Below are 25,389 nucleotides of genomic sequence, written 5' to 3' on the forward strand. Positions count from 1 at the left end.
TTCTTCAGAGTAAGTCTGACAATCATATAGTCTTCTTGTGGCATAGTCCTTACGAAAGGAGCTGGAGCAGTTGTTCTTGTCACACTGTTGTCTTTAGTTCATCTCGTCATCATTCATTCAACAATCGCTGCCCTATCGAAATAAATGCATTGTCAATATTATAGCTGCTAAGGTGCACTGCAGGTATTTCCAAAAAATTGTGATGTTACTCATTTTTGCCATACGAAGAACCACTTTCTGACTGGCGGGAGAATCGGCGATTAAACAGACACAGCCGTGATAGGAGCACCGCGTAGCGCTAAGTCAAACGTTCACATACGCGAATTTTAAACATTTAAACCACACAAAAAAATTAATTAAAACTTGCAGTTCATATCGATAGCTAAGCTGTTGCAGATATAATTGTTACACAACTGACTAGCAGAGGAAAGAGAACGAGCGCAGTGTGTGATGCTACATTACAGACGACGTTCATCTGCCGGGACTTCAATATGTTGACAAGGTGTGATAATTTTGGACTAACGTTCCAGTTCTTTGTTTGTCGTTAGTCGTCACAAAAATCCGAAGTGTGTATTGGATGACGAAAACAAACATTTTCTTTAAATCAGGCACATCTGATAAGAGAAAAATTACCTCGCAGTAATTTATTAGTTTTATTTAGAAAGAGCTCGAATGGAGTAAGAAATGGTCGTGGTCTTTCTTCTGCATCCATACCTGATCAAATTCGTAAAACGTGGTGATGTATTCTGACAATGCACAAATGACTGACGTTTAACAAAACACTTGGAAATTTTACTGTCCGTCAATTTTCTAAACAATGCGCTGTGGAAACATTTCTTTATCGAGAGTGTGAATCACACTATTCGTTCCGAGTGGAATTTGAATTATATTAACAGTCTTTTCGTCATTCTCCTAAAGAGAGAGGTTTCGTTATGTCCAGGCCAAGAGCCCAACAAACCAATGGGTTAATTTCTACACTTGACAAGAAGACGTTTAGACTGAAAAATTGAAAATTGTTCTCTCCGGTTTATTCAGATACTGCTAGACTGATTCAAGATTTTTGCAACTGAAAAATCTTTTTTGTTTTGTTTTTGGTCGCAATTTGCCTTGAGGTTCGTGAAGACATACAAAAGGTGCAGAAACATTAATCCACTGAGACTTGTAATTGGCATTGTTGTGTATGACTGTCATAGCATTCATCGACTGCACAAGTGACTGTCTTTTTTTTAGACCGAAACAATAAACTGCAGTCTGCATGCAGTTCTTGATCGAAACCTGACTGATTTGCTTTATATATAGTATATGTGGGGATAACAAAAGCTTCGTCTTCACGTAAGTTATGAATTTCTCTGTAGTATTACCTATTAATGACATGTCTACAGCTTTACTTTCAGTAAACTTCTTAACTTTGCGACTTCCTTTCCTTCCTCGGTAATGGTAACTACGAAGAGTATTTCTAAATCGTATATGTGTTTGCAGGATGAATATAACCGTTCACAGCACTCTTCGGCTTGTAGCTAATGGGAATGACTTGTAGCTAATGGAAATGACTAGTTTCAGGCCTAGTGACGCTAGAATGCTATTGGTTAATGCCTTCTCCACTGGATGGTACCTCTCATCAGTTAAGATAATGTATTCTCGGCCAGGCATAATGTTTTTCCTTGCTTTCCTGGTTTATACTGACAGCCGTTATTATGAAGGAAAAATAATTTCTCGGTTTTGGAGCTTGCTTGTGATTTGCTCCGAAAGTTTTATTGTATTTGCAGTGGCGGCTGTTTTGTAAAAGCACAGGTGCATGTGAAAAGCCTAACTCTTGACACCTTGTGAATTTATTGGTTAGTTTTCTTTGAATGCTGTTAAACGCAATGTAGATGCGGTAATCGGAAATACAGAGCACTAAATCTAACGCGCTGGCCTGCATTGCTCCTCTAGACTCGGTGAATGTTGGCTCAGCATTGCGAGCATAGCTTCACTGGTGCACGTTTTAAGGAACTTACGCACATGCGCAACTGGCTTGACGTAATTACCTTACGAGCCAAGTACATACGGATTTGATAAACAATGTGCACGGTTCTCGGCGTGCACTGCTAGCCGTCATCACTCAACTGCAAGTTTACATCAGTGCCACCAGGTGAAAGTACCGGGTGATCAAAAAGTCCGTATAAATTTGAAAACCTAATAAACCACGGAATAATGTAGATAGAGAGGTAAAAATTGACACACGCGCTTGGAATGACGTGGAGTTTTATTAGAACAAAAAAAAAAAAACAATGTTCACAAAATGTCCGACAGTCGGCGCTGGACAGCAAAACGTCAGTGACTGCGCATGACAATCGTGTATAAAAGGAGCCGTAATGAGAGAGAGAATCGCCTCCTTTCAGTGTCTCTGCGCTCCCTCCTGCCCTGTTTTCCCTCCTCATCTCCCGCCCCAAGTGTCTCCTGCCTCTCCGTGTACCCACTGATGCCCCTCCTCTCTTCATCCCGCCGCTTCCCCTGCTGCCCCATGCTCTCCCCTCCTTTCCATCCTCTCTGCCCTATCCCTCAGCAGGTCCCGCCTGGCAGTTTTATTCTTCGTCGTGTGTGCTCCAAGTGGGTTTTTAGTGTGTTGTTCCGGAGTGTTTTTACTACTGTGGCCGACTTTAAACGTGTGCATGTCCATTCAGTGTCTTCTCTGAGTTTTGAAGACTCGCCAACTGTGTTTTTTAACTTTCTGGTGACTTTTAACTGTCCTCCATGAACGTCTCTGTGTTAGTCTATTTTTTACCTCCATTTTCTCCCATTATTCTGTTTTAAGTTCCCCTTTCTCGCCTTATGTATGTAACACTTTATTCTTATTTTAAGTTGTTATGTCACTCGGCTGAAGAGCGGCGGATTGTGCCGCTGACAGCCCTCCCCTGCCCATATGGGGCAGGGGAATGAAATCACAATAAAGAAAAAAAAAGAGAGATAATCAGATGCGCCAGCAGTCGCAGCATGTTGACGTTACCTGAAAAGGCGCTTTTAGTGAAGCTGTATTATCAGAATTGGGCATGTGCTAGTTCAGCGTTATGATCCTATCGTCATAGGAAGGGGATTCGCATGGGTAAAGGTCCGTTGACAAATGCAGCTGTGGCGAGAATGATTTCGAATTTCGAAGCCACGGGCTGTTTAGACGATAGACCCCGTAGTGGCCGACCGAGCACAAGGCATAATGCTGCTGAGACAGTTCAGGAAGAAATGGAGACTGTAGCGGGTTCGTCTATGCACAGAGAGGTCAGCGCTCGAGCAGTCGCACGTCGCACCGGCATTCCATACACTACTGTTTGGTTGGCACTTAGGCGTACCCTCCGATGCTATCTGTACAAAATCCATCGGCATCATGAACTGTTACTAGGCGATTTAGTGAAGTGGAGGGCATTTGCGGTGTGGGCGTTTCAAAAGATGGCGGAAGATGACGATTGGTTGAGTAACGTGTTGTGGACCGACGAAGCTCATTTCACGCTCCGAGGGTCTGTCAACGCCCACAACTGCAGAATTTGGGCTACCGAAAATCCTAGAACTGTCGTGAAAACTCCATTGCACTACGAGAAAGTCACAGTATGGGTTGGATTTACCACATCTACCGTTACTGGGCCTTTTTTCTTTGAGGAAATGCGTGATTCTGGTTTTGTAACTGCTACCGTGACGGGTGAGAGGTACGTTGATATGTTACAGAATCACATCATCCCCAGCCTGGCTGATAAACATCTGCTGGAATGTACGATATTTATGCAGGATGGCGCTCCACCCTATATTGCTAGATGCGTGAAAGATCTCTTACGCGCGTCGTTTGGTGATGATCGTGTGCTCAGCTGCCACTTTCGTCATGCTTGGCCTCCCAGGTCCCCAGACCTCAGTCCTTGCGATTATTGGCTTTGAGGTTACCTGAAGTCGCAAGTGTATCGTGATCGACTGACATTTCTAGGAATGCTGAAAGACAACATCCGACGCCAATGCCTCAACATAACTCCGGACATGCTTTGCAGTACTGTTCACAACATTATTCCTCGACTACAGCTATTGTTGAGGAATGATGGTGGACATATTGAGCATTTCCTGTAAAGAACATCATCTTTGCTTTGTCTTACTTTGATATGCTAATTATTGCTATTCTGATTAGATGAAGCGTCATCTGTCGGACATTTCTTGAACTTTTGTATTTTTTTGGTTCTAATAAAACCCCATGTCATTCCAAGCATGTGTGTCAATTTGTACCTCTCTATCTACATTATTCCGTGATTTATTCAGTTTTCAAATTTATACTGACTTTCTGATCACCCGGTACACTGCAGCAGACTTATCCACGTTCGCTCGACCGAAATCCCGCTAGGCGGAAGCACACTCCGCAGATACGCCAGTTCACTCACTATATAGTAAAATTAGATGAGACATCAGTATATGTTATAGCTATACTCATAGAGAAACCTGTTTTGTGGGATTCTGAATGAGACACAGTATATTAACTTTTGGATTTTATCGTACAGTAATCCGTTTGAGGCGCTGAGAACCTTAAAGCACATTATTGTCAATTGTGAGACTGTACTATTTATTCATGCTTCTGACATCTGTTGATCTTATAGTGTGTCAGGTTTACCTATACTGTAGGACCTCGTTGTACGTATATCTGAACATTGACGAAAAACTGTCTCACTGGTTTCTCTGCTATTCACTTAAATATGGGGGAGGGGGGAGGGAGGGCGCGGAGACGGTATGCTTTAGGTCTTTATGGCTCTCAGCGCCTCATTTGTATTCTAGTCAAGTGACCTTTTCAGTAGATAGTACTACTTTAATGTAATAATTTCCGCAAACGACAGTTTGTGTTTGGAGTTGGTTGTTTACTATGCAGGAATCGGCTTTCCTGTGCAATGTCAACCTGAGCTCTGTTGAGCCTGCATTAAGCGCTAAAAGAAAAGAAAATTACCAGAAAAAGTTAGTCGCAAAGTAAGTAGGGTCTCCCAGTCCAGATCCGTTGTCTGAGGTAGTGACAAAGTCAAATAAGCGGAACTACAAGCGAACATTTAAGAAAGAAGTGTACAATAAGCGTAACTTGTTGTGTGGGTTCAACGTAAGAATGCCTAATTTTCAAACCGAAAGTTAATTAGAAATCTTGAACATTTCTCCGAAAAAATAAACAACCACGTAAATTTCCACTTACACAAAAATGCGGAAGGGAGAATAGTGACAGCTTATCCATAATTTCGATCTTGCCATAAAATGTACTTAATTATGTACAAAACAACAAAATTCCACTAAAATCTATTGTTCCCTTCTTCAGACAAGTTCTGCATATTGTTATTACTACTGTTTTTATTATTGTTACTACTACTACTACTACTACTACTACTACTATCACTGACACCGGTTGAAGTTGTATAAATACGTTGATTAGCGTAACTGTTTTACAGCAGACGTTTATCTGAATTTAAAAATTTGTGAACATCCGGAGTGTATACCTACGAACCTACACTGTGTGTTTACCTCGAGAACTGTTCCACTAGTCCAGATCTGGTTGAAAAATCAATGAGGAAGAACACCGACGTTATCCGAACAACGCTGCGTAACGCGGAGTTTCCTGACGTTATGAAAAATGGATAACTGAAGAAGGCCCAACGCGTAACGGCGTACAGAAACTGGCAGATGTTGATGAAACAGAAAGCTAAGAGAGACTTCCTGATGGTCTACATGTTGCGTGAGAATATCTTAAAAGACAAAGATCGTTCTTTAATGACCTCCATGTCGACGGGAGGTTCAAAAAATGGTTCAAATGGCTCTGAGCACTATGTGACTTAACATCTGAAGTCCCCTAGAACTTAGAACTACTTATACCTCACTAACCTAAGGACATCACACACATCCATGCCCGAGGCAGGATTCGAACCTGAGAACGTAGCAATCGCGCGGTTCCGAACTGAAGAGCCTAGAACCGCTCCTTCCTTCCTTCCTTTTTCTTTCTTTTATATTTATGAATCGCATCGTGCAAAAGCCAAATGTTGTTACAGCAAGAGTAAAGCAAGCGTGGGTAGGTGGATAGGTACGATTCCCAACTGTAAAGCTACCAAATAGCCAGGAGCAGGCCGAAAAAGTTTAATTAGAAGATTTAATTAAGGTTGCGTACTTTAACACACAAGCTCTGTACAGAAAATATGCCGGCGTATTCATGATTAGTCTCGGGGGAACAGTTCGTCTTAACCTCTGTACAACAAGGACTACCGCGCGGGTGGCCGTGCGGTTCTGGCGCTGCAGTCCGGAACCGCGGGACTGCTACGGTCGCAGGTTCGAATCTTGCCTCGGGCATGGGTGTGTGTGATGTCCTTAGGTTAGTTAGTTTTAAGTAGTTCTAAGTTCTAGGGGACTTATGACCTAAGATGTTGAGTCCCATAGTGCTCAGAGCCATTTGAACCATTTTGAACTACCGCGCGGGGTAGACGCGTGGTCTTAGGCGCCTTGTCACGGTCCCTGCGGCTCTGTCCGTCGAAGGTTCGAGTCCTCCTTTGGGCATGGGTGTATGTCTTGTCCATAGTGTAAGTTAGTTTAACTTAGATTAAGTAATGCGTGGGCTTAGGGACCGATGACCTCAGCAGTTTGGTCTCATAAGACCTAACCACCAATTGCCAACAAGGGTAATCGATTTCTCGCGCACTTCGACCGCCAAAAAGCGACTCGTCTTATTTTCAGGAATTTTCTAGAAATTTTGTCAAGCATAACGACTTAAAGACCAGAAAGAGCTGTGGAGTATGCACGAGAAGAGACCTTCGAAAAGTTAGACCTAACTGGGGTGCAGAGTGTGTAGTTCCTCTCTGTGCAGCAACGTGTTTCAATATGCCTCACACAGAAAATGAAAATGAATTATTATATTATTATATAATTATATGAAAATAAAATGAATTATATGAAAATATAATTATATGAAAAAATATATTATATGAAAATTATATGAAAATAAATTATATGAAAATAAAATGAATTATATGAAAATATAATTATATGAAAAATTATATTATATGAAAATTATATGAAAATAAATTATATGAAATTAATTGAAAATTAATTATATGAATTAATTATATGAAAATAATAATTATTGATTATATGAAAATAAAATGTAATCTCTTCTGTAATACGTTCTATTTAATCCCAGCCATCTTTAATTTTGATTGGTTCCCAGGAATTTTCTAGAACGACAAAGAAATTATTTTAATGGCTGTGCGAGGTACGTAGGGTAGCTACACCGCTTAGCACTAGGGTAAATTACCACTGAGGGAGAGGTGCGGTGTTTATGGTGTGATGCCTTCCATGTTCGTTAGTACGTGTCGACGACGGATGTTCTGTTCCGTGCATCTATATGCTGACTCCAAAAACTATGCCTACGAATGATTTTATGGATCACAGGTTTTTCACCTGTAAGGATATCAGCACGCCTCACCTATGCAGCTGCGGGGTCCACCGCTGAAGGGCACGTAGGCGAAGGGGTGCCTGCCTTGCACCCTCTCCGGCAGGAAGTTGTCCGGGTCGAAGCGCTCCGGGTCCGGCCAGTATTTGGGGTCGCGGTGACTCTCGTAGACATGCAGGACCAGCATCACGCCCTCTGGCAGCTTGTAGCCACCTGTGATGCAAGAAGGGACCTCTTTGTAACCACTCATTTATACATGGACTCTTGAGTGAAGCAGCAGACCATCGGCAGATTTGCCATTTTTTTTTTTTTTTTGTTATGGTGCAGCCCAGAAGACAGACACACGGAAAAAACGCTCCATGTCGAGAAATGTGTATTTTCCCGCCATCTATTCACAGATCTGTAATCGTTAAGTGTTCACATTTTAACGTAAACGTCAGGAAAGCTATTGCAAATGCCAAATACTGTTACATTAATAACCCATGTAACCGCCTCAATGTTGAATGCTGGCATGCAAACGTGCATGCATTGTGTCGTACGCGTGTCGGATATCACTTAGTGGCCTGGAGTTCCATGACTGTTACACTTAGTCGGTCAATACAGGAACGGGTAATGCTGTCTGTGACTGACGCTGAAGTTGCCGCCAGATGAAGTCCCATAGCCGACCGCGGTGGTCTAGCGGTTCTAGGCGCTCAGTCCGGAACCGCACGACTGCTACGGTCGCAGGTTCGAATCCTGCCTCGGGCATGGATGTGTGTGATGTCCTTAGGTTATTTAGGTTTAAGTAGTTCTAAGTTCTAGGGGACTAATGACCTCAGAAGTTGAGTCCCATAGTGCTTAGAGCCATTTGAAGTCCCATATGTGCTCGATTGAAGACAGATCTGCAGTATGTAGGCGAGCGTTATCCTGTTGGAAAACACCATCTGGAATAATGTTTGTGAATGGCTGCACCACAAGTCGAATCACAGATTCAAGTGCAAACTTGCAGTCAGTTTGTGTGGAATAATCGCGAGAGTGATCCCGCTGTCATACGAAATTGCACCCCAGAGCATAACTCTAGCTGTATGTTCAGTGGGTGTAGGTCGCAGAAAAATTGGTTGTAGGCGTTGATCTGGCCTCCTCCTAACCAACGTACAGCCATCACTGGCACCGAAGCAGAACCAACTTTCATCAGAAAACACAACCGACCTCCACTCCGCCCTCGAAGGAGCTCTCGCTTGATACCACGTTAAGTAGCAAATGGCTATGGTTTTGGATCAGCGGAATGCACGCTACGTGTCTTCTGGGTCGGAGCTGTCCTTGAAGTAACCAATTTGTAACAGTTCGTTATGTCACTGTGGTGCCAACTGCTGCTCGAATTCCTGCTGCAGACGCAGAACGATGCACCACAGCCATACGCAGAACACGATGGTCTTCCCTCTCGGCAATGCCACATGGTCGTCCGTAGCCCGGTATTCCTGCGACCGTATCTTCCCGTGACCATCGCTGCCAGCGGTCATGTATAGTGGTTATATTCCTGTCAAGTCCTTCTGCAATATCGCGGAACGACCGCCTTCTTGTAGTCGTATTACACGACCTCGTTCTAACTCACAAGGGGAGGCCGCCAATTGTAAAATTCAGATTCGATTCATACTGCGCATAATAAAAGCTCATGGCCAGAGGTGTAATGTGGCATAGCACCAAGATGCACTTCTCAGCCGTTGTCGAGAAAATCGACAGTTAAAAGAAACCGTTGCGGTGAAATACTCTCTACGATTAATAGTTTTCTACAGCGTCGTGGCGCAGCGGTAAGCGCTCGCGTTCGTAATCCGAATTGCTTATGCATGTTGGTGAAGGCGGATCGCTCTCCAATTGTACCGCCTGACCCCGCCGGGAATCGAACCCGGGAACCCGGGCGTGGGAAGCGAGAACGCTACCGCACGACCACGAGATGCGGGCGTACCGCCTCCATTTTTCCGTTGTTTAACAGGGTGTACCAAAGCTCTCCCGTCCGCACTGATTTTCGACGATGTTTTAAGTTGCGCTAGGGACCGCATCTACCTTCTTTCGAAGTTAGCACGCAACTACGCTGTTATGCGGCGGCTCGTTTCGGCCCATTCAACATCTGTCCTTCAAGTGTAACGAGCGAGTAACGGAGTTTATATTTCATACGTGCCACAGCAAGTTTGTGTTCGTGGGGTCTCTATTCTAATTCGGACGTTTGACTTACGCTATACGTATTCGTTCCGGAATATCGTTTCTACGTCTTCCGTTAACTATACGTGGTTAACATTATGAAGACAATTAATAACATTTGTGAAATACAACTTTGTTTGCGGGAAACATAATGATGTGTTCGAAGTCGCCAGTTTTTCCACGACAAACGACTTTCAACAACTTATTATATGCATAATTGTTGCAACTGATTGCCGGGAAATATATATATATATATATCGTAGAGAGTATTTAACTGCAACGGTTTCTTTTAACTGTCGATTTTCTCGACAACGGCTGAGAAATGCATCTTGGTGCTTTGCCACATTACACCTCTGACCATGAGATTTTATTATGCGCAGTATGAATCGAATCTGAATTTTACAATTGGCGGCCTCCCCTTGTCAGTGAGCTGTTGATAATGGCGTCGTCTCAACTAACATCACTTCACTACGTCGAATCTGAAAGGTAACTAGTGACACTCAGAACCGTTGCAGCGCGTATCTGAAGCAAACTTGATATGCATCCTCGTGGTGGTGCTGATAGCGCCACTCTTATGTGACTGGCGCGAAATTTGAAAAGACTTCATCTTTCATATATAGAAACATGCTTGCCAACTTTCGTTTATCTCGCAAAAGTCCTTTTTTTCTCGTCAGTGTAGAATAGGCCAGATACATAGAGTGTTGAACGTGTCGGACTGTTATTTGCAGTCTTATATTTAGTTTGATTTTGAAGATGTTAAAAGTAAATTAAAACACGATAATCAGTTACATATTCTTATATATTTCAAGTTCTTATTTGAAATTTATTTGTACTGCAATTTAAGATACGGAAGTAATTTCAGCATGTCGCTACACATCCAGTATTGAAGATTTTTGTTGGCAAAGGGAATTGCAGTCCATTAAAGAATGCACTTACATACATTGTTTTAATGAAGATTTTAATGTCTTCCCATTTTCCCAAATTGAATCATCCATTATTCTATACTATAGCGAGAAACTTGACAATGGGGTGAAGGACGTTGTAAGGGAAAAAAAGAAATTTCATAATTTGATAAAGTGGGATGCTACTTTCTTAGCAAAAATGTAAGAAGCGTCGAGCAACAGTTTACGAGTACAGGTCGACGGATCCTATCAAATTACGCAGATTTTATTGTCATTAAGGAAGCACTAAGCCGTCAAGAGAAGGTATTTATTTCGAAAAATCTTGCAATGAAAATGTATGACATGGACACAGTCCAGCTTTTTTCAAAATTCCAGTCGCTTCACAATGGAGTCAGAATGGAGTCAGAACTTCGTTCACGCAAAGAACCCACTGGAAGCCAAATTTCTTCATAATTGTGATTTTCTAATGTAAATAATATCTAACAAATAGGGGCGACAAGTATTCATACGTGGATGACACCTGTGTCATATGGCTCCATGGGAGGCTGGCTCAAATGGCTCTGAGCACCATGGGACTTAACTGATGAGGTCATCAGTCCCATAGAACTTAGAACTACTTTAACCTAACTAACCTAAGGACATCACACACATCCATGCCCGAGGCAGGATTCGAACCTGCGACCGTAGCGGTCGCGCGGTTCCAGACTGTAGCGCCTAGAACCGCTCGGCCACCCCGGCCGGCGCCCTATGGGAGGGAAAAGCTCGATGTTTACTTGGATCATCTAAACTCACGCCACCTTAACATTAAATTCACCTTGGAACTGGAGAAGGATGGACTACTTCCTTTCCTAAATGAATTAGTTAAGAGGAAGGGAGATGGTACCTTCAGTCACGGTGTGTATCACAAACCCACTCACACCGACTTGTACCTGCAGCCAGCAGTTGCCACCACCCCACACAGAAAAACGGTGTTCTCAGAACACTGGTTCACCGGGCACGAACTCTGTCAGATCTGGGTAATTTGGCGACGGAGATAGAACATCTACACTCTATGTTCTACAAAAATGGAGACTCTTATCGAGATGTTCAAAAGACAGTGCGCCCTGTTTCCCCACCAAAGGTTCCTGAAGAGATACAAGAAGGAACGCAAAAGGTTGCACGTTTGCCATATGTTGGGCCGATATCTGCCAAAATTAGCAGAATTCACCTCAAGCATAAGATTAAAAGCGTGTTCCATCCACCACCATGATTAAGGCTCTGATAGGGAGTGTGAAGGATGACCTGCGTCTACAGAAACAGGACGTTTACCACGTACCATGTGAATGTGGGACGGCATACATCGGCCAGACGACCAGGACCGTTGACATCAGGTGCAAAGAGCACCAAAGACACACCAGACTGAGACAGGCAACCAAGTCAGCGAATGCCGAAAAACACCGAGATACTGGGACAGCTTCATCAAAGAGTTTATTGAGATTAAGGTCGCCGGTTTCCAGCTGAGCTCGGATTGGAACCCAGCACTCGATCTTCTGAAGACGCAATGTAGGCAACATCCTGATCCCAAGGCACACAAGTATAAAGATGGAATTAGAGATAATAGCCCAGTACTTGTAACAAAGTACGTAGCTTAGACAACGGACACAATATCTGAGGACGTTCTTCCGAGTCTCGAGCGACAATCTGAACACAATCGACCTGAAAATAACACTGCAGCCGCTCCTAGGGGCAAGAACTTCGGACGGAACGCTTAACACGGCACACCATTGTAACAGAAGATCCTAATTCACAGAAGGACTCAAATGACGACAATCGGAGGATAAGGCGTCTAGCAGAGCTTGAACGCGATTCAGAACTTAACTCAGCTATATTGACAACGGATAATAACCACAAAGTGCGCGCACAGCGTTCGGAACAGCTGCTGCTAGAATAAAACGCTACAGCCGTTGCTCGTGGTCGGCGCACACCACGGACAGAGCGCCAGACGCGGCGCGGACCGCAGAGGGAACGCCTAGCACAACGTAGGCATAAATACCGGACTCGTTCCTCACTGGAATCAGTATCGGACAGCACCTGAAGAAGACTGCGAGTCACACAGTTGAGATATCGTGCAGGAAAGACGCGAATAACCGGCAGAAACTCGATTAATCAACATGACAACGCCTCACCGGGAAAGCCTGAAGAATTATGTTGACACTTGTTTATAAGTGTATAGTGTTTAACAGGTATTACACTCTAAGCTATTCACGGAAGCTGTCTGGCCCAAAGAAAGAAACCAGTCACCTTGACTGGGCCGGTGATACAAGTTTCGGTTTTCAAATAGTCATTAACAATGAAATTTATGACTTCTGTGTCTACTATAGTGAAGTACAGAAGACAAATTACACTGAAAATAATATATTTACTACAGTATCCGAAGATTTTTTATAGATTTTCTTTAGGTAACCCCTCAATACCAAGCTTTCCCTACAGTGAACTCATTAAAACCCCACAATCGCACCGTCATGTTAGAGATGTCCATCAAATTTGCTACGCCCCTCCATGTTCGTGTAAACGATTTACGTGTGACATGTCTTCGCAGATTAAGGAACTGAGAATGGAAGATGCAAGGCTTTCAGATTTCCAATGACTGACACTGCTAAAGTCCAGCGGAATATCAGCCGCAGCGAACCAATGGGAAACCATAAAGCTTCCTATCTGGAAGTCCGCATTCACACCTATTCTGTCGTCTCAATTTTTCCTTTATAGTTATCTTGAAAGGAGGATATAAGATGAACATCAACAAAAGCAAAACGAGGATAATGGAATGTAGTCAAATTAAATCGGGTGATGCTGAGGGGATTAGATTAGGAAATGAGACACTTAAAGTAGTAAAGGAGTTTTGCTATTTAGGGAGTAAAATAACTGATGATGGTCGAAGTAGAGAGGATATAAAATGTAGACTGGCAATGGCAAGGAAATCGTTTCTGAAGAAGAGAAATTTGTTAACATCGAGTATAGATTTAAGTGTCAGGAAGTCGTTTCTGAAAGTATTTGTATGGAGTGTAGCCATGTATGGAAGTGAAACATGGACGATAATCAGTTTGGACAAGAAGAGAATCGAAGCTTTCGAAATGTGGTGCTACAGAAGAATGCTGAAGATAAGGTGGGTAAATCACGTAACTAATGAGGAGGTATTGAATAGGATTGGGGAGAAGAGAAGTTTGTGGCACAACTTGACTAGAAGAAGGGATCGGTTGGTAGGACATGTTTTGAGGCATCAATGGATCACAAATTTAGCATTGGAGGGCAGCGTGGAGGGTAAAAATCGTAGAGGGAGACCAAGAGATCAATACACTAAGCAGATTCAGAAGGATGTAGGTTGCAGTAGGTACTGGGAGATGAAGAAGCTTGCACAGGATAGAGTAGCATGGAGAGCTGCGTCAAACGAGTCTCAGGACTGAAGACCACAACAACAACAACGTTAAGGCGTAATGGCATACCTGTGGATTCAAATGGCACCAGCTTACTGGAGCATGATTTTTTGATACAAGTTTATTGAAGCCCTCCACTCTGTCAGTGTACAGCGAACAAGAGTTCCAAACCCTGACAGCAGATGCACTGCTGGCCGTTAAAATGGTACATCTTACCCCTATTACTAATGGTCCGTATATTGTATGATAATAAGAATATTTGATTAAATGGCTCTAAGCACTATGGGACTTAACATCTGCCGGCCAGTGTGGCCGAGCGGTTCAAGGCGCTTCATTCTGGAACCGCGCGACCGCTACGGTCGCAGGTTAGAATCCTGCCTCGGGCATGGATGTGTGTGATGTCCTTAGTTTAGTTAGGTTTAAGTAGTTCTAAGTTCTAGGGGACTGATGACCTCAGATGTTGAGTCCCATAGTGCTCAGAGCCATTTGAACCATTTGAACTTAAGATCTGTGGTCATCAGTCCCCTAGACTTAGAACTACTTAAACCTAACTAACCTAAGGACATCACACACATGCATGCCCGAGGCAGGATTCGAACCTGCGACCTTAGCAGCCTCGTGGTTCCGGACTGAAGCGCCTAGAACCTCTCGCCCACAGCGGGCGGCAATATTTGACTAAACCACCCGTATAGCTGTGCGTGTTAAAGCGCCACTTCTGAGACGAGGATGTGCGCCCAGGGATCAACGACGAGGGCCGGTGTGCCAGACAGCCTGGATGAAGTTTTAGGCAGTTTCCCACATCCAAGTACGTGAATTCCGGGCTGGTACCCAAGTCCCACATCAGTTACACCATTCGCAAACATTTAGTAACCTCTCGCTCTCTTTCACAAAAATAACACTATACGCAGACAGTTGTTGTACATTTAGTGGTGGTGGTGGTGTGTTGGGGCTTATGGGCGCTCAACACATTAAAAGGAACGAATGTGGACAGACCTAAGAAAACTAAAGCACACACTCAAAGAAAGCAGGAAAAGAAGGAAAATGCTACATAAGAAAGTAAAACCTAAGGAAAGGGGAAACATAGCAACAAGAATGTCACAGGAAATTGTTATTGGCTGGCCACTTACATAAAATTTGGGCGAGCTTGTCACACAGTGAGCAATTAAAATCCTCTCCCTAAAATCTTTGTAAAAACATTTGACAGGGCACAGAACTTTAAAACTTTAACCACATTCGTCCGAGTGTTGCCTAAAAGAGATGGCAGGTCCGCTGGCAAGTCAGCCGCGACCCGCTGGTCAGAAAATAAAACGCAATCCAATAAAACGTGGCGCACAGTGACCTGGACGCCGCAAGCACCACAAATTGGAGGGTCCTCTCGCCGGAGCAGGAAGCCGTGCGTCATAGGGCTGTGGCCTATTCGAAGCCGAGTGAGGAGAACCTCGTCCCGTCGATGGGGCTGAAAGGAAGTACACCACACACGCGTTGTGGGCTTGACTATACGGAGCTTATTGTCAGTCACTTCCAGCCACTTATCCTCCCACCGACGCATGAAAAGTGAGCTCAACAGCGAGGTGAGTGCGTGCAAGGGGATAGCACACGGAGATACTTGTGGGGCGAGACACGCCTCCTTCACTGCGAGATCTGCCCTTTCATTCCCAGCAATGCCAACATGCCCCGGAACCCAGCAGAAAGCTACAACCTTCCCCAGTCACTGTAGTCGGAGGAGGGCATCCTGGATGGTCTGGACAATTTTGTCTGCCGGATACAAACGTTGCAATGAGTGAAGGGCACTGAGTGAATCGGAACAGACAAGAGGATGTCGTTATCAGGAGAAAGAAAACTGGCGTTCTACGGATCGGAGCGTGGAATGTCAGGTCCCTTAATCGGGCAGGTAGGTTAGAAAATTTGAAAAGGGAAATGGATAGGTTAAAGTTAGATATAGTGGGAATTAGTGAAGTTCGGTGGAAGGAGGAACAAGACTTCTGGTCAGGTGACTACAGGGTTATAAACACAAAGTCAAATAGGGGTAATGCAGGAGTAGGTTTAATAATGAATAGGAAAATAGGAATGCGGGTAAGCTACTACAAACAGCTTAGTGAACGCATTATTGTGGCCAAGATAGATACGAAGCCCACACCTACTACAGTAGTACAAGTTTATATGCCAACTAGCTCTGCAGATGACGAAGAAATTGAAGAAATGTATGATGAAATAAAAGAAATTATTCAGATAGTGAAGGGAGACGAAAATTTAATAGTGATGGGTGACTGGAATTCGAGTGTAGGGAAAGGGAGAGAAGGAAACGTAGTAGGTGAATATGGATTGGGGCTAAGAAATGAAAGAGGAAGCCGCCTGGTAGAATTTTGCACAGAGCACAACTTAATCATAGCTAATACTTGGTTTAAGAATCATGATAGAAGGTTGTATACATGGAAGAACCCTGGAGATACTAAAAGGTATCAGATAGATGATATAATGGTAAGACAGAGATTTAGGAACCAGGTTTTAAATTGTAAGACATTTCCAGGGGCAGATGTGGACTCTGACCACAATCTATTGGTTATGACCTGTAGATTAAAACTGAAGAAACTGCAAAAAGGTGGGAATTTAAGGAGATGGGACCTGGATAAACTGAAAGAACCAGAGGTTGTACAGAGTTTCAGGGAGAGCATAAGGGAACAATTGACGGGAATGGGGGAAAGAAATACAGTAGAAGAAGAATGGGTAGCGTTGAGGGATGAAGTAGTGAAGGCAGCAGAGGATCAAGTAGGTAAAAAGACGAGGGCTAGTAGAAATCCTTGGGTAACAGAAGAAATATTGAATTTAATTGATGAAAGGAGAAAATATAAAAATGCAGTAAATGAAGCAGGCAAAAAGGAATACAAACGTCTCAAAAATGAGATCGACAGGAAGTGCAAAATGGCTAAGCAGGGATGGCTAGAGGACAAATGTAAGGATGTAGAGGCTTATCTCACTAGGGGTAAGATAGATACTGCCTACAGGAAAATTAAAGAGACCTTTGGAGATAAGAGAACCACTTGTATGAACATCAAGAGCTCAGATGGAAACCCAGTTCTAAGCAAAGAAGGGAAAGCAGAAAGGTGGAAGGAGTATATAGAGGGTCTATACAAGGGCGATGTACTTGAGGACAATATTATGGAAATGGAAGAGGATGTAGATGAAGATGAAATGGGAGATACGATACTGCGTGAAGAATTTGACAGAGCACTGAAAGACCTGAGTCGAAACAAGGCCCCCGGAGTAGACAACATTCCATTGGAACTACTGACGGCTTTGGGAGAGCCAGCCCTGACGATACTCTACCATCTGGTAAGCAAGATGTATGAAACAGGCGAAATACCCTCAGACTTCAAGAAGAATATAATAATTCCAATCCCAAAGAAAGCAGGTGTTGACACATGTGAAAATTACCGAACTATCAGTTTAATAAGTGACGGCTGCAAAATACTAACGCGAATTCTTTACAGACGAATGGAAAAACTGGTAAAAGCCGACCTTGGGGAAGATCAGTTTGGATTCCGTAGAAATATGGGAACACGTGAGGCAATACTGACCCTACGACTTATTTTAGAAGCTAGATTAAGAAAAGGCAAACCTACGTTTCTAGCATTTGTAGACTTAGAGAAAGCTTTTGACAATGTTGAATGGAATACTCTCTTTCAAATTCTGATGGTGGCAGGGGTAAAATAAAGGGAGCGAAAGGATATTTACAATTTGTAGAGGAACCGGATGGCTGTTATAAGAGTCGAGGGACATGAAAGGGAAGCAGTGGTTGGGAAGGGAGTGAGACAGGGTTGTAGCCTCTCCCCGATGTTGTTCAATCTGTATATTGAGCAAGCAGTAAAGGAAACAAAAGAAAAATTCGGAGTAGGTATTAAAATCCATGGAGAAGAAATAAAAACTTTGAGGTTCGCCGATGACATTGTAATTCTGTCAGAGACAGCAAAGGACTTGGAAGAGCAGTTGAACGGAATGGATAGTGTCTTGAAAGGAGGATATAAGATGAACATCAACAAAAGCAAAACGAGGATAATGGAATGTAGTCGAATTAAGTCCGGTGATGCTGAGGAAATTAGATTAGGAAATGACAAAATTAAAGTAGTAAAGGAGTTTTGCTATTTGGGGAGCAAAATAACTGATGATGGTCGAAGTAGAGAGGATATAAAATGTAGACTGGCAATGGCAAGGAAAGCGTTGCTGAAGAAGAGAAATTTGTTAACATCGAGTATAGATTTAAGTGTCAGGAAGTCTTTTCTGAAAGTATTTGTATGGAGTGTAGCCATGTATGGAAGTGAAACATGGACGATAAATAGTTTGGACAAGAAGAGAACAGAAGCTTTCGAAATGTGGTGCTACAGAAGAATGCTGAAGATTAGATGGGTAGATCACATAACTAATGAGGAGGTACTGAATAGGATTGGGGAGAAGAGGAGTTTGTGGCACAACTTGACCAGAAGAAGGGATCGGTTGATAGGACATGTTCTGAGGCATCAAGGGATCACCAATTTAGTATTGGAGGGCAGCGTGGAGGGTAAAAATCGTAGGGGGAGACCAAGAGATGCATACACTAAGCAGATTCAGAAGGATGTAGGTTGCAGTAGGTACTGGGAGATGAAGAAGTTTGCACAGGATAGAGTAGCATGGAGAGCTGCATCAAACCAGTCTCAGGACTGAAGACCACAACAACAACAACAAGAAATTTAGGAGAGGAAGAATGTCTCATGTGCTCCAGTGCCCGCAAGATCGCAAACAATTCTGCATCAAAGACAGTAAAAGTCTGAAGCAGTCGGACCTTAAGGACACGATATGGAAAAACAACTGAGCAACCAACAGAATCACCTTGTTTCGACCCATCCGAAAAACAGCTACATAGTCGTGGTGCTCAGATAAAATGACAGAAAATGCTGTATTAAAAACGGTGGCATGAGTGCAATCTCTCTTGTACTGCAATAAATCTAAAATCACTCCGGGCCTCTTCAGTAACCAGGGTGGCAGGCGGTTAAAACCTTGGATTTGGGGTTGTACAGACTCCACACCGAGGGACTCTAGTACACGTTGCACACGGATCCCAAACGACAACGTAGCCCGGGGACGGCGGGAAAAATGCGGTCCAGAGGTGGATGGGCAACAAGATGGTGAGCAGGCGATCTGGGACCTGCAAGAAACTTACAAGCCTGGCGCACCAGCAGGAGCTGCTGCCGGATGGTAAGTGGCGGTTCGCCAGACTCAGCACAGAGGCTGGGTACGGAACTGGTCCGATAAGCACCCGTGGCCAGTCGGATCCCAGCATGGTGAACAGCGTCAAGGATCCGCAAATAAGATGGCCTCGCTGACCCATATACTGTGCACCCATAGTCCAGCCGTGAACGCACAAAAGCTCCATAAAACTATAGGAGACGCGCCCTGTCCGCGCCCAAAGACCTGTGGCTGAGGCACTTGAGGATGTTCAGTGCCTTCAGCGTTCTGGCTTTCAAGTCACGTAGGTGTGGCAGCCATGACAACCTGGAGTCAAAAATTAGGCCCAGAAACCGCACTGTGTCTCTAAAATGTAGGACAGTATCCCCCATATGCAAGGCAGGCAAAGTAAAAAGATGACGAGAACGATTGAAATGAACACAAACACACTTATGGGCAGAAAACCGAAAACCCGTCTTTGCAGCCCACTCCTCTAACCGCCGCACTGTTAGCTGCAACTGACGGCTCACGGTTGCAACACTGGAGGAGGAACAGAAAACAGCAAAGTCGTCTACAAACAAGGAGCACTGTACTGGACTCCTCACTGTAGACGTTATACTGTTGATGGCTATGGCAAAGAGGTTAACGCTTAAAACACTGCCCTGGGGGACACCGTTCTCTTGCCCAAAGCGATCAGACAGTGTGTTACCAACGCGGGTCCGAAAAAACCGCTGAGACAGGAAAGACCGAATGAAAATCGGGAGGCGGCCACGAAAGCCCCATTGATGCATTTGTGCAAGAATACAGTGTCTCCAAGTAGTATCATATGCCTTACTGATATCAAAGAAGATACCGATACAGTGATGCTGACGGAGAAAAGCCTGCTGAACAGCCGCCTCTAGGAGGGTCAGGTTGTCAAAAAAAAATGGTTCAAATGGCTCTGAGCACTATGGGACTCAACTGCTGAGGTCATTAGTCCCCTAGAACTTAGAACTAGTTAAACCTAACTAACCTAAGGACATCACAAACATCCATGCCCGAGGCAGGATTCGAACCTGCCACCGTAGCGGTCTTGCGGTTCCAGACTGCAGCGCCTTTAACCGCACGGCCACTTCGGCCGGCCGGTCAGGTTGTCGACCGTGGACCGATATTTTTGGAATCCACACTGAAAGCGGCTAAGGAGCTGTCTGGTCTCTAACAGCCAGACCAGACGCCGGTTAACCATCCGTTCCAGGGTCTTTCCGACACAGCTTGTCAAGGCGATACTACGATAACTACCGGGACATGTGCGGTCCTTTCCTGGTTTGAGGAGAGGGATGAGAATTGCCTCCCTCCACGAGGTGGGGAACACTCCTGTCTGCCATATGAGATTAAAACATTCGAGGAGGATTTCCTTTGACGCCGCTGGCAGATGTCGAAGCATGGAGTACCGGATGCGGTCGTAACCTGGTGCAGTGTCAGAAGTCTCAGCAAGTGCCGATTCAAGTTCCCACATGGAGAAAGGGGAATTGTAGGCCTCAGAACTGTTCGACCGAAAGTCCAAGGTCGCTCTTTCGACAGTCGCACGGTAGCGACGAAACGCTGGATCCTGATTTGCAGTGGCAGTACTTTGTGCAAAATGCTCTGCCAGCGTCTGAGCAATGGCTCTGGGTGTCTTTTGGAGGCATCCCTGGTTCAGGACAGCAGCTATTGGTAAACGGCTATGTTTACCGGAAATCCTCCGGATGGCTTCCCATACTCTTGTGGAACAAGTGGAACGGTTGATGGAGTCCAGGAACTCCTGCCATGACCTTTTCTTGCTCTCTTTAATGACACGGCGTGCCCTGGGTCTCGCGATTCGAAAGGCGGTAAGATTGACCGCTGTTGGGCGGCATTTGAATCGGCGAAGAGCCGCACGCCTGTCCCGGATGGCTGAACGGCACTCTTCTGTCCACCAAGGCACAAGGCGCCGCTTAAGAGTGCCAGAAGACTGTGGTATGGACAGGTCAGCAGCATGATGGACCACAAGCGTGATGTGATCCACCCATTCCTGTACGTTATTGTGGTGGTCAAAGACAGCCAACCGAGTGAACAGTGGCCAGTTAGCCCTGCCAATCATCCACGATGGTGGCCGCTGCTCCAGCAATACACCATCCAGGAGATGAATGCGGATAGGGAAGTGATCGCTGGAATGAAGGTCGTCAATGACCTCCCAGTGAACAGAGTCGGTGAGGGTTGGAGAGCAGAAAGATAGGTCAATGGCTGAGAATGACCCTGTAGCAGTAGAGAAATGAGTCGGAGTACCTGTGTTGAGGATGCACAACACTTGAGATGTTAGGAGGCTCTCCAAAATTCGACCTCGAGCGCAAAGAGAAGTGGAGCCCCACAGGACATGATGGGCATTGAAGTCTCCCAGGAGGAGAAATGGGCGGGGGAGTTGGTCGATAAGATCTGTGAGAGCGTCTAAGGTCATTGCATCCAGAGGGGGTAAATAAAGGGAGCAAACGGTAAGCCTCCGAGGTGAATGAATTTCAACTGCAACTGCTTGCAGGTCAGGATCCAGGGAGAGAGCAGAGGAGTGGTGGTCATTAGTGACAAACACAGCGACTCCGCCTTTGGCCCTTTCTCCAGTCAGGTCATCTTTGCGATATGACGTATAGCCCCTTAGTACAGGAGCATCAGATGGTTTTAAATGCGTTTCCTGTAAACACAAGCACAGGTGGCGTTGCCGTGCTAGGACGTTCAGTTCCTCCACATGTGCCCGGAATCCATTCATGTTCCACTGTATAATGGGAGCCATCTATCAGGGTGGGAGTACCTTCATTCTCACTTTCTGTCGGGGAGGAGAGCCCACAACAGGTGGAGGCTCAGTTTTGGGGCGAGATGATTGCCCCAGTCTGACATCAACCTCCATCGCCTCAGAAGAGGAGTCGAGAGAGACGTCAGAGAGAATGACATCCACATCAGGAGACTGTATAACTGCAGTCTCCTTTAGTGGGCGAGTCTTCATATTTGTCTTTGGCTTCGATGTTCTGGCCTGAGGTGGTATTGGAGCCAAAACCTCAGAAGCAGTAGGGGGTGTAGTAGCGCTGGGCAGTGCACAAGACTGGACCCGGGAAGGGGCAGGAAGTTCCATGATGTCAGCTACCACGGCCTGGTCAGAAGGCCGGGGGGGGGAGCAGCAGGCTTCACAGGAACGGCAGCAGCACACGTACATTGACAAGCGCAGGTGCTAGTGCTGACAGTAGCAACCTGCGTTTGTGTAGCGGCATCGGTTTTCAAGACTGGTTGTTTGAGAACAGAAGAAAAGGAAGCAGCGAACGTGGGCGGCTGCATGGACTTGTAGATTTTCTTCGCCTCACCATACGGGATGCGTTTTGTAGTTTTTAGTTCCTGGATCTTCCGTTCCTCAAGGAAAAATCTGCATTCCCTACTCCACACAGGGTGCTCCCCAGAGCAGTTGACACACTTGGGAGGAGAGGAGCAACCAACTCCCTCATGGGCGGCTTTACCACAATTCCCGCAAGTGGCTTCCCCTCTACAGCCGAGAGTAGTGTGTCCAAAGTGTTGGCATTTAAAACACCGCATGGGGTTGGGGTAATAAGGCCGTACACTGAGACGTAAGAGACCTGCCTTCACATGCTCTGGCAATTTGGAGCTGTTAAATGTAAGGATAAATGAGTCAGTCTTCATGAGAGCACCATCCACCCGTTTCATAATGTGTTGCACGTCGACAATTCCTTCCCGGGACCATTCAGCCTTCAGTTCGTCTTGGGGAATGACAACGAGATCTCTGCAAGTCACAACACCCTTGCTGTAGTTCAAGGTGTTGTGAAATTCAGTCTCTATCGCAAACTCCCCAAGAAATTGTGCCTTCTGAAGGTTCTGGACTTGCTGGAAGCTAGATGTTTCAACCAACAAGGTGCCATTTCGCAAGCGCTTTACAGATTTTAATGTGCCAGCAATACCTTCTAAGCCCTTCCGTATATAAAATGGCGAAACTTTTTCAAAACTCCCATCTTTTCTTTTAATTATGAAAAACACATTCTGCGAAGCAGCATGCGTTCTGTTACTACTACCTGAATCAGGAGGACTGGCTACACAAGCCCGCTTGTTGGATTGGGTGTTAGAACCCACCAGCGGTCCACCCTTTCCGCTGGCAGGAGAAGAATAAAAGTTCGAGGGTTCCATCTCGGTCCCACGAGCAGCTAGGGAACTAGAAGTCCACCTAGACAGAGCCCCGCGTGCCTAGGTAAGCCTTATACAACTGGGGTGCGGCAGGTGCCCCAGAGGTTGCCCGCTTGCGACTGTTCCACCCCAACAGCCATGCATCTTATAGGCGCGCAGCACACCTTGAGATTGAGGGGTTTTTATAGAGGTTTACCTTCCTCGCAATCCAGGCGGTCAAGCCAAGATTACCATTCCCCGCAGCACACAACATTCCACCGCCGCGCCATGCGGTGGTCGCTGAAGCATGTCCGGAGGTTACGGTGACACGAGACTGGCGGCGCTGACCAGTCCGCAGCTCAGGACCCCGGGGTCGCCAAGCCCGTACTCAGCAAATGAATGCTGAGCCCCTGGGGGGGTTATACATATATTCCTTCCCGAGAGATAGTGGTGTGATCACAGGAAGGGAATCTGGCCACCCCATAACTTAATCATCTGTTAATAAACCATTGCGATCCTGTGTCGTTGTGGCGCGAAGGCAAAGAATGATTGATTAAATCTGTAGCGCTTATAGGTGCAAAATTTGTTACTCAGAGAGGGCACTTCTGGCATCAAGAATGACTCTAATCCCGCTGGATATCGAGACGAGATGAGCTTTTTACATCATTCCATGCTGCTTCAGTTCTATGCCAAGGCTGCACATGCATAGTGGCCGGAGGATGGTGGCGCGACAGTCTCTCACCAGCCTAGCACATGTTTCCAGTGGGTGAGATATTTGGAGAACATGATGGTCAGGGAAACAAGCCAGTGTTCTCTATGTAAACCTTGTATTCTCTTGTTGACAGGTAACGTTACAGAGACGACAGTGCTCTGTCTTCTAAGACAGAGCACAGATGCTGGCCGCAAACATATCAGAAATGTTAATTTTCCTTGTCCAAACTACTCGCTATGCGGACTAGATGTGATCACGTTGTGCATCCAGTGGTATTCCGTATCATCATTCCATGTGATGTCCCATATCACGTTGGGCATACAGTGGTATTCCGTACCATCATGCCATGTGATGTCCCATATGGTGATGAAGAATGTAATCTGGCAACGTGCGTTATCTTCAGAGTCTCCACTCTTGAGGACATCCATCGTGTGACTGTAGGTAGCAGCAGATCTTTTCAGAAAAGACGACGTGATTTCAGTGTTGTCGTTAGGCGCGCAACTGCAGACTCTTTCTGCCGCAACAAAGGGTCGCTCGGCTAACAGTCTGTGGTGCTCCAGCGATTGTAGCACGTTTTGTGTGGATACTCGTCTTGCTCCAAAAATTTCCTGAGTCAAGCTATGTGACAGTATCACCCTGCACAGCCGAGCTGTCCTCTCGGGCGCTAGACACGTGGGGCCGCTGTGATCCTGCATGACACTGAGTACCGCCCTGCTGAACCCAGAGATACTATATTTGCTTGATAGTCTTTGGGTCCCGACTAGTGATGGGCTAAACTGCGATTTTCCGATATCAGTGATTTCTGTGAATGCTACTTTTCAGTATCTGTTATTCTTAACTGCGATTTGTCGCAGTTAAGAGTCGCAGTTAAGGAACATAGGTCGTGTATCCCTCCGCCACTGCTATTTCTGCGATTTCTGCTACTTCCGCGATTTCTGCTACTTCTGTGACTTCTGCTACTTCTGCTACTTCTGCGATTTCTGCTACTTCTGCGATTTCTGTGACTCCTGCTACTTCTGCGATTTCTGTGACTCCTGCTACTTCTGCGATTTCTGTGACTCCTGCTACTTCTGCGACTTACTACTGTATGAAAAAGTTACATCTGTCAACACGGAAAATTGCATCGCAACAAACCTGTCATTGGCAAGTATGTTTTACGTTTTTTCTTCCGTTGGCTTTAATTTTGTATTAAAGAAACAACTGTGAAATTATTAATAGTGTAATTAATATGTAAGTAGCCGTACAGTACCGTAATAGTTCGTATTTAGAAAATGAATTCTAACATATTGTTATGTTCACAGGTACCTGAACTACATTTCAGTCACTCAGTAAAGTGATAACTGAAAATATCATTGTCAACAGATCAGAAGAAATTGCCACTTCATCTTTAGACCGTTTTCGTCAGACGAGAGGTTAGTTTCTAAGCGTTTCGATGGACTT

The 25,389-nt window shown here is 45.1% G+C and overlaps 1 protein-coding gene across 2 annotated transcripts in view; it reads right to left on the bottom strand.

The window, feature by feature from the left end:
* LOC126198617 (cytochrome P450 4C1-like) overlaps nt 1-25,389 on the bottom strand; it is a 142,176-nt gene that overhangs the window by 8,384 nt on the left and 108,403 nt on the right. For both annotated transcript variants that reach the window (XM_049935072.1, XM_049935071.1), the window contains one exon: nt 7,442-7,621. In XM_049935072.1, the coding sequence (XP_049791029.1) occupies nt 7,442-7,621 (180 nt within the window). The remainder of the gene's footprint in view (nt 1-7,441; nt 7,622-25,389) is intronic.

This window comes from Schistocerca nitens, chromosome 8, assembly GCF_023898315.1.
Source record: "Schistocerca nitens isolate TAMUIC-IGC-003100 chromosome 8, iqSchNite1.1, whole genome shotgun sequence".
Classification (NCBI taxonomy): domain Eukaryota; kingdom Metazoa; phylum Arthropoda; class Insecta; order Orthoptera; family Acrididae; genus Schistocerca; species Schistocerca nitens.